General features: G+C 31.9%; 1 protein-coding gene across 1 annotated transcript in view; it reads right to left on the bottom strand.

The window, feature by feature from the left end:
- The window catches only part of LOC107474885 (uncharacterized), a 12,384-nt gene extending 2,723 nt beyond the window's left edge, over positions 1 to 9,661 (bottom strand). Inside the window, exons 1-3 of the mRNA XM_016094534.2 lie at positions 9,235 to 9,661; positions 7,615 to 8,514; positions 7,277 to 7,488 (exon numbers count right to left, since the gene is read on the bottom strand). Of these exons, the coding sequence (XP_015950020.2) occupies positions 7,277 to 7,488; positions 7,615 to 8,514; positions 9,235 to 9,661 (1,539 nt within the window). The remainder of the gene's footprint in view (positions 1 to 7,276; positions 7,489 to 7,614; positions 8,515 to 9,234) is intronic.
- Positions 9,662 to 10,810: the final 1,149 nt, after the last annotated feature.

Genomic DNA, 10,810 nt, shown 5'->3' with positions numbered 1-10,810 from the left:
CGTCTGAACTGGTCTCCAAATCCCGTAGCCATAACAACCGGTCAAATCGAGCAACTACCGGTCGTGCCCCGTGAAAGACGTCCAACACTCTCCGGCGTCATGCTAATTTGCAACCTGTTAGACAGCATGTTCCTCGATTTATGAGTTTGTGTCCCGATTTTCGGTCTTCTTTGTGCCCTCATACTCTTCTTGCCATTGAGCTACGTTAGTCTCACTTTTATGTTAAGTAGCGATACATTTTATTTTTCATCATTGTTAACACCTTGATGAATTTTTTTATTGATATTATTCTTTAATAAAAACAACCGGTATGTAACAGTATAACAAACATAAACTAACTATCTAGTGTTTAAAATAAAATTTATTACCTATGATATAAATATCAAACTGTAAAAGCCTTAACACCCAAAAAAAACTAATGTTTCCGATACTAAGTTCATAATAACCAGGTTAACACTGGTGCATTATAATATGTTGAACCTTCATTATTTTTAAAACATTAGTAAAAAAAACCTTCATATGTATGTTCTCTGAGTATCTCGTATCATAGAGCTTATGTCGGACTGATATTACTAGTTCAACCGGTTAAGTAGCGTTTGAATGCATGAACAAGTGAACCAACTGACTAACCGAACCTGTTCTTGCCAGCTCTCAACATTTACAACACCTGAGAGCTAACGAAATCGCATCGTTACTCATTTTTGGGTCCACTCAATGGGCCCGGTCCTCCTCACTTTGATTCTAAACCCTATACGTCCAGCATAAAACGTACGATCCTGCAATAAATAGAAACACCACATCTAAACTGCATCTATCTCTATTCACTTCAACATATCTTCACATTTCTACGTTTTGGCGATACTGCGTGAATTATACTGTTATTGTTAACGCAGCAGTTCCTACTTGGTTCTTGCACAATAAGTGCTATCTTCGATGAACAACATCAAGGCAAGAGGGCAGAAGATCCATCAATAGATCCGGAAAAGGAAGTATCAACCAGTTGCTCTTAGATCATTGGAAGGTGAACATCGAGTGACGGATATGAATAGTGATTCAAAGGATGTTTACCATCCTCTCACGAATCTCGATCTAAAAAAAGCGAACTTCAACCTCTGCAGAATAATTTTCAAACCAGTTCAAACAAAAGCCCGTTTCACACTTCTATAGTAGCAGTATCACTCTCAGACTATGCAAATAAGTCGATTACCGCAACATGATAATAAATACAGCCCCATGCGAGCTATAAAGGGGCATCACATGTGTGTAGCCCTAATTTCCTAACCAAAGCCTCACCCCTGGCAGGTTCACATTTTAGTGTAAGTTTAAATAATAGCAATAAAAAATAAAAAATAATTATAAAAAATGATTTTAGTTCAATTCACTTGTACCGAACGTTTGTGTATATCTATCATGATTTTATTATACATCGATTTTTAAATATCTTAATTCAAATTCATAACTTTTTAACCTTCTCAAGGTTAATTTTTTTCTGGTATTTTGTTCCAAAAGTCAAATTAATCACAAAATTTGTATACTTATTTTTAAATATTTTTAATTTTTATTCAAGTCAAACATTTATGTTGCTCGGCAGGCTCATCTTTTTCCTGAAGCTATTTTTTCCCTTCCTTTCTAACCATGCAAACACTCTAATTTCTTAAACCCACCAACAGCCCATAGGCCATACACCCTTGGTCCAAAATCTTTGCTCCAATGCATATACAATAATGGTTACAGGTCCACATACAAAGCCCATTACGAGCTTCCCTCACTCTTACTGCTTGGCACGGCTCCAACAATGTCCAGCCCCGACAGTGACTCTGACACCTCTACCGAGCTGCTCCCCTGCAATGATCTTCATTCCACTTGTCACCACAACCTTTAATAAAAAGAAATCTCTTCAAATCTGTATACAATGACCTTTGTACGTTATAATTCTCCTAATAGTTTTTTTAGATTCGTCCTATTTGTTGATGTTGTTAATTTAAAACATATAAAATAACGTCTAAAATCTTATAGTAAAATTAGAAGAGTTACTGCTTCTAATCAAATAAATATCATCATCATCGTTAAATCTACTATATATGACAATATCAACAAAAACAAGAAAGATTATATTTTGAGCATGTTATTTGCAACTCATAATACATATTTCTTGTGTAATTTCATAATTTGTTGCAAATATCAACCTAACCATCCAGTTGAATAGATGAATTGGTAACCCGTGTTTTCTCTAATTCAGTTATATGGCATAACTCTCCAAATTGAAAGCTGAATTTGGGCCGTGGTGAATCAGAACTTAACGTTTTTATCTATTTGCCACTGTTTTTAGAACTAATTACCAAATTGCCACTATTTTGAAACATATTACTTAGTTTTCACTCTTTTATCATTGTGGCAATCGATTTTTTTGTCAGTTACTGATTCGGATTCGCCACACGATGATGATGTCAATGTGAGTTTGCTAGCTGCTGATTGAAATTTGCCACCACTAAAGATGTCAGCACGTAGATTTGTGCCTATTTAACAAACTAGAGTACCACCCGCGCTACGCACGGTTAGATAATTTATCTATATGGCGAATCATACATAAAAAATTGATATTAAAGAAATAAAGAAAAAGTCTAAATTTAAACACAATGATATAAACATGTGTAATGATAAAAGTCAATCTTTCAATTTAAATATGTTAATGTATGTCAAAAAGCTTCACTTCTTTACAAATAATAAATGTCTAGTTAGTTGCATTATAATGTTACTTATTTTTTTTGTTAACATTTTTTTAATTTCATTATTTTATTTGTTGGTGTATGATTATATTTTTCTTATCTAAATAAAGTGGAACATAGGACAATTGAAAATAATTTATAATATTGTTTAATTTGTGATTTATATTTATATAAATTATTTGATATATAATTATTTTTGTGTAAATTTTGTTCAATTAATTATATACTTAAATTATAAAAATACCATTTAACAGTTAGTGTATTATAGTTATTCATTCTTTTTATTCCAAACTTATTTAAAAACCAGGATAATGGTCCTACTAATATTTTGAACTACAAATATTCTATTGTACTAATATAGTATATAGTAAATAGTTATTTTACTATGAATTTTCTATAATATGATAATCATCAATGTATAGTGAACTAGCTAATATAGTATATAATAATTGTAGAAATATAATAATTTTATAATAATTGTAGTAATATAATAATATAATGCCAATACAAATAGTAATATAGTATATGATAATTTTAAAATACATTTGCACACAAAATGAGAATGACAATGCATGAAACTCACTTAGGTGTCAACTCTTTAATTCATTATATTTTCTTTATGTCATGTGTTACCGCAATAACAAAAAGCCCAATTAGCTTATAAAAAAAGACATTTTGACATTTTGACTGATGTCAATTATTTGTAATAAGTTTTGATAAAAGATTACACATGTCCTCCTTTCTTCTTCTAATAGATCACAGCTGTGTCTCAATTATATCATATTAGCTACTAAAACCATCTCAACCTCCCAACATTTAATGAAAATTAATTCTAACCTACCATATCACCGCATGGGTGCCACTAAATCAAGATGACCCACTATATATATATATAATGTGTAGCTACAGATACTTGTAATTATGATCACTTTGAAGAAATCCTTTTCTTTCCTTCGATATTGATATTTTAGAATCAATCATGTATTGTTGAATGCGATATCACTAAAGATGTTGAAAAAACTTGCTCAAGTCTGGCTTGAACATAGTTTTTGGGAAAAGCTTGTATGCATAAGGTACGATTCAGTGATCGGCTTGAAATTCTTTTGGGATCTACATTTCCATATTATAATTGTAAAAAGCATTAACTTTTGTATGTGTGTTATGGTTTCATAATATTTGAATTTAATTATGTGTTCCAAATTGATCAGATTCGCCGAGCATAAAAAATGGTGGGAAAAAGATCACCGAAACTTAATCAAGGTGATGTGTGATCTCTTTATTAATTTACTTGTTAGTCTTGATTATTGCTAATATATTATCGAAAATAGTATACTAGTCACCAATCCGACATAACTGATTCTGATATAAGTTGATAGTAACAATTTTTTGTTTGTAAAAATAACCATTGAAAAAATGTTATAATTAGTACCTACGTTGGTAAAAATTTTAATCTGATTAAGCTTCAGCTATTTTAAACTTAATTTATGGTGGTGTTACTTTTTGCTTATGTGAATTGGTATGTTTGTTTGGGTGAAGAGTATTTTTGATGACTTCGTTGTCTCCGTTGTTGAAGGTTCGTTCGAGTGAAAATGGGGCTCAAAAGATGAAAAGAAATTGTGGTCTTATATCAGATCTGTGGAGGTTCAATGCTACTTATATTCGTGTTGGACAGGTTGTTTTCCATTTTCTATGGATGTTCATTTTTCTTAATTTTATCTATCTCTTCTATGATGCTCATAATAGTAATTTTGATAATTTTGTTATGGCTGTTGGTATTGTTGAGCGTTAATTTGAGCATAGATGCTGCTCAAGAGATAAAAAGGGATTCTAAAATTCAATAAGAGATTTTGATATCTAATGTCAGTTGTGTTCGCTTCGAACAGATATTTTTCCATTTATACTCTATTATAATCACTTTCCATTATTTTGCGAGAATGTATACAAATGCAATGTTCTTTTCTGAAGTTGAATAAAAACGCAAAGAATAATCTCCTGGTGCTTTAGTTTTGGCTTGTGTGCATTGGTGTGTTAGTTCGGTTGAAGAGTAATTTTGATGATATTTTCACTGTTGATATTGTTGTAGGTTCCTTTGAGTGAGAATGGAGCTCAAAAGATAAAATGAAATTCTGAATTTATATCAAATTTATGGAGCTCTGATGCTGTTGGAGACATGTTTTTCCTTATTTCTAGTAATGTTAAACTTCCTTTTTTCTCTCTCTCTTTTATGATGTTGTTGGCATTCTTAAATGTTAATTTGGGTGAGGATCCTACTGATAAAATGAAAAGGAAATGTGAACTTCAATAAGATATTAGATTTGAATTTCTAATTATACTTGTCAATTGGTTTTTAAAAAATGTGTTTTTCCATTTAAAATATTTTATAATCACCTTCCTTTTTCTCCATTTATATTATTTTATCAAATGAAAATTATATAAAGCACACAAGTTCAAACAAAGAATCCTTCTAATGTAAGGCTTGCCAAAAGTTGCTGGTATAGACAAAGACAATTTTGATATGGTCCCGTGATATAAAGTTTTGACATGTATGCAATATAGTGATGCAGCGATCTAAATTAAATAGCCATCATCTTTTGTATTTTAAAATAACTCTTGAAGAATGAGTTGACATGTATGCAATATAGTTATGCATCGGTCTAAATTAAATAGCCATCATCTTTTGTATTTTAAAATAACTCTTGAAGAATGAGTTGTTAGCGCAGTGAAACTTTAGTCTAGTTTTCTCTAAATTATCCGTGTGTTTGATCATCGTTACTCTAAATTGTTGTGCAGCTTAGGAATTGCCAAACCAACTATACTCAAGATCTGCGAAATGTATTGTGTAAGTATTATAACGAAGCTTTTACCCTCCTTTTAGTGCATGAATATCTGAAAGAAGATATCCTTTTGAAACATTGTGTCTGTCCATTCTTGTTTGACACAACGGTAGCTTGCTATAGACTTTCTAATTTAATGTATAAAGGAACAAATATATAAATAAAAATGGGTTAACACTCATATAATGTCGAGTTTTGGTTTAGCGTGTGTGTTCACTAGCACGATTTTTTACCAAGCAGGTGTTGATATATATATATATATTACTCTTGAACGGTAACCTAGTTATGAAATTTTAGATAGTTTTCTGCATAATCATAGATCATTTTTTCATATTATGGATGCTAAATTTTGATAGAGTGATTACCTCAATATTATAAAAAGACATTTTCAAGAAAATCACTTTATCAAATAATGGATAATAAAGTTATATCCTCACTGTTCTAACAAATTTTAAATTTAGACTTCATATATTTTGTTTCGACACGCACTAAAGTTAACATGACTCGACTTATGAAATGCCAACTAAGGCTCTTGTAAAGTCATAAAAAACCAAAATGCACCATCTTTGGAGGTCAGATTAAGGGGATACTATATAGTTATTCTACTTGTGTGACTCCTTTTCTGGGGTTTAATATAAAATTCACCTAAAATAAAGAAAGAGAATGCTACCTTTTTTAATTGGTAGTTAGAAAAAATCACAAAATGTGACGAGTTTCGTGGATGAATTTGAATGAACAACATCTGGACATATATTTTTCACATGTTTAATGCCAATCTAATTGATTGACTTGCTAATATAGTAGGATTAGAGCTATTTCTGCAAGCATTTGGGAACTTTTATTCCAACATGTCATTTTTTGGATCCTTGCTCTCTTTTTCTACTTAACATATCTGGTTTTGAAAATATCACATGCAAAAAGAATGATCTGTTAGGTTAATTATGACGGATTTGTGGTATATTGTTATAAGAAGGGTTTGCCATCGCATATAGAGATCATTGTGAATTTCTTTATGCACATTACAAAATGCACTTCTATCTTTATGAAGTTATACGATTCTACATTTAATACCTTACTGATCCTATATGTTCGCTTTTTTTTATTGACTTGTAAAAACTTGATTTGCTAACCAACAACCAAGAATTATAAATTGATACGCATATCTAAAAACCATGAAATTAGAACATATCCATTCTATTAAAAACATATGAGGATGTTGAACTAAGAAGTATGCAATTAGGACATACCTTATGGGTGGTACTCGCAGAATAAAGCTACTTAAACAACGTTTCTAAATACTTCTTTGAACACCACATTGTTTGTTTCCTTCTTCTCATTTTCTTCATGACATATTATGATCTTGAGCCCTTTTTTATTTGTAACTCTTGAACTGCAACATATAGTTGTCCATGTGTGAATACAGGCTTTTCTAATATCAATCCAACATGTGACAACGACTACCCTTGACTCTCGTTAATTGTCATCGCATGAGAAACCATGATAGGAAATTGTCGCCTTTGAAATTTAAATGGTATCCTATGATCAGAAGGGGTTAGGGTCATTTTAGGAATAAACACTTTTTTGGCCAGCTCCTTTTCCTGTTAAACTTTTTGCTTCTATTATGTGCTTTCCAAGTTTGGACACAACTAATCGTGTGCCATTACATAGACTTGCTGAGTGATCTATGTTTCTTAGTAACATGATTGGTGTCCCTACCTTAACAGATATCGCATGGTTTGGTACTCCTGAGCATCTGATAGTGTTTAGGAACTTTGGTGTGTGAATTGATGCCAAAATATCATTATTTGTTTCAGATTCAGAAACTGTATCAGAACTATAATAAGTCTGAGCTTCGGATGGGTTCAAACTCATCATATAGATGTTGATTTCATCCACTAGTTGTAGTATCGGTATGAGGATGGCTTTGTCTTTTACATGTGAAACACAACTTTAACCGCAAAATAATTCAGGGTAAGTTGCTTTACATATCGAACTAATAGGATAATCCTAATCATGTATCAATATATCATCTGAAATTTTTATCTTATCAATACCATCTATAGATGATCCACACCTACCATCTCCAATGCTTAAAATCCAATCAGCAAATTCTCTTAAGTCATTGTTTTCACAATTGCTTTTGTCTGCTTGTAAGCGCATGTTTCTTGTCAAAGTCAACAGTTTACAACTATCCCATATATATGATGAGTTAATTGTAGTATTGACAATCTCTTGCCTACAACCTTTGGGTATTACTAGTAGTATTTGTCGAAACTCACCACTAAAAACCACTGTCTTTCCTCCAAATGATTGTTCCAAGCTTGCAATATTGTTAAACCTCAAAATATTTCTCATGATTCTATTGAGTGCTTCAATACAAAGTTTATTGACCATAGGAGCTTCATTCCACACAATAAGCTTAGCTCTGATTATTAATTCAGCCAACGGAGTATTTTGCTTTATGTTGCATGTTAAAAATTCATCTAAATTAAGTGGTATTGCAAAGCGAGAATATGTCATCCTACCACCGGGTAATAAGAGGGATGTTATGCCACTTGACGCAATTGTCAACACGATTTGACCTTTGGACCTAATAGCAGCAGTAAGTGTCTTCCAAAGAAATGTTTTTCCCGTACTACCATAACCATACAGAAAGAAAACACCACCTTGCCCTCTATTCACTACTATCATCACTTCTTCATAAGCTCTCTTTTGTTCGTTTGTAAGTTGTTGTACATACACTTCATGTTCAGTAGTCGAAATTTGTTTATCGTACCGAAACTCATCAGAAATCAACTTATTGTTTCCCCCATTCATAATTTGCATCAAACTTGTATCAATATCAGGTAATGGCATTGATGGAAAATCTCTTAAGCTCTTGTTATAACTCTTGAGTAGTTTTTCAATTTCTATCAACGTCAGATCCCATAATTCTTCATCTACAATTTGTAACTCTGTTCAACAAAGTGTATACATTGTTGTAAGTAATAGTATGATTTTGTAGAAGATAAAATTTTGCAATAAAATACATACACCAATTACATTTACATCTGTTTTATTATGACCATGATCATTATTTAGTTAAATGTACATTTGTTTTACCTCATGTAGTTGATACTTATATTTCCCACATCTATATTGGATATTTTGAACTCCGTTATTTGGATGTATAATGTCTATATATTAATATGTTTTCACCTTCTTATGATATCTTCAATGCTTAATAGAATTGAATTTTTTGTATGGCATATATACAACAAGATGCAGAATAAGAAAAAAGGAAACACCCTATTGTACATTTTCATATAAGCATTCATGACCATCGAGACAATTTGTGCATAGTCATCTTTAGATATAATTTGTGGCTCAACCACCTCGAGGTAAGCATGTCATTTTCAAAGAATTTGTTTTGTTCCATGTGTATATTATTTTGTTAGTAATATTTATTGTTAATTTTGGAAATTGTGTCCATGTCTTTTTGTTTTGTATGATATTCATGCTTTATTTTGAAAAGTAAAAATATGTTAAAATCTGGCACATTCATAAGTCCATTAATATTTATTGATAAAGTTATACTTATAGTTGCCTAGTAACATTAATAGTATTAACAAACTGATACAAAGATAAGAATGCTTATTTTTCTGCAATTAATAATAATAACTATAACGGCATACCTTGATTGTTAAGTAACCTTCTTTGTCGGTGAAGAATGTCATCACATAGCATTCTCCGTATGCCTTTCCATACATGCTCCGGCCTAGCCATCGAGTCAGAAAACAATAGTGTTGCATAAAGCCTTCTTAAATATTCTCCTGAGCCCCAGTGACTTGCTTCCTTTATAGCATCTATGTATTCTTTATCATCAATCAAAAGTCCATATGCATAACAAGCATCTCGAAATGTCGAGTAGACAACACCATCAATAGTTCTAATCTGTTCATAACTGGTAGGTCCTCTAACTAAATTTAGAAGTAGTCTTAGGTAGTAAATCTCTCTTGATTCTGGAGGTATAAAGAAAATACGGCCAATAACTACATGAGATTTTCTTAGAAACCATTTTCTAGTATTAGCCTTCCATACAAACTTAGAAGGAAATTCCATATAGGTCAAACATTGAGCTTCGGCGTATTTTTGTTTGCCTCGAACCATCCCAAGAACATGGATTCTTTCACAGACTCTTTCATAGCAACGTCATCCAGGTTTTCATCGTCCTTGAATATCACTGGTTTTTCACCAGGAAGGTGAAAGCCTAACCTTACCACAGAAGGGTTCATATAATGAATGCTATACCCGAGAACTCTCCATACAGCTTCACACGGGGATATGTACCTATAATCATAGTACATACTAACTTCATCACACTCATTATTATCCGCATCACTTGTGGCACTTATGTAAAATGAAGTTGTTACACGGTCGTGGCCTTTATTGACATATTTAAATAGATACTTAATCGATCTTGACTAGTTACACCACTCAACATTTATATGAGCACCATATTTCAATAATAACTTCCTATTGTGAGGCACGACATATCGATTGTCATGTTCCACACTTGATTTGGTGATTTTTTTGCCATTGCCCCTACACCAATAAATCGAATAACTGTCTTCATCAATCGTAGTACTCGCAACAAATCTCTTAGGAAAGTGCCTCATGCATTGACCATTTTCCATGTATGGTGAATCTTTCTTAATACTACCACATAGACCATGCATCACGTGCTTTTTCGCTGCTTCGTAAAATATTGGATCATTAACCTTGTTGGGTATCTCAGCACTTATGATCCGGTCTATGTCTTCTCCCGTTGAAAACTTGTCATCCTGATGTAGAAACAACAGAATATGTGTGTGAGGGAGACCGCGCTTCTGAAACTCAATTGTATACACAACTGCAAAGGAGAATATGTACATACACATGTATACAGGTTCTTAGACATTTAATACTTCCCATTAGTTAATACAGGAGATGCTTTTACACAGTTATATGATGAAAAACGACAATGCTGGTTAATTTCATAAATGATTGTCCCTTTATTCATACAAATCTAGCAAACTTTGTATAATTGAATGGAATTCACAATTTATAAAGTTTCAAAAACTTCACTGGAACTAAAATATATAAAAAATGTAGCCATCTTAGGCTGCAGGTTAATTCTACAGTAATTTAGTTCCCTATTTTTACAGTTTCGTATTTTCTTTTTATAAAAAAATTTTCACATCATGCATTTTAATTTATAAAGGGTTTTGT

The sequence above is a fragment of the Arachis duranensis genome, chromosome 2, assembly GCF_000817695.3.
Source record: "Arachis duranensis cultivar V14167 chromosome 2, aradu.V14167.gnm2.J7QH, whole genome shotgun sequence".
Lineage (NCBI taxonomy): Eukaryota > Viridiplantae > Streptophyta > Magnoliopsida > Fabales > Fabaceae > Arachis > Arachis duranensis.
The sequence above is the reverse complement of the archived record's forward strand: the minus strand, read 5'-3'. Positions and strand labels throughout refer to the sequence as shown.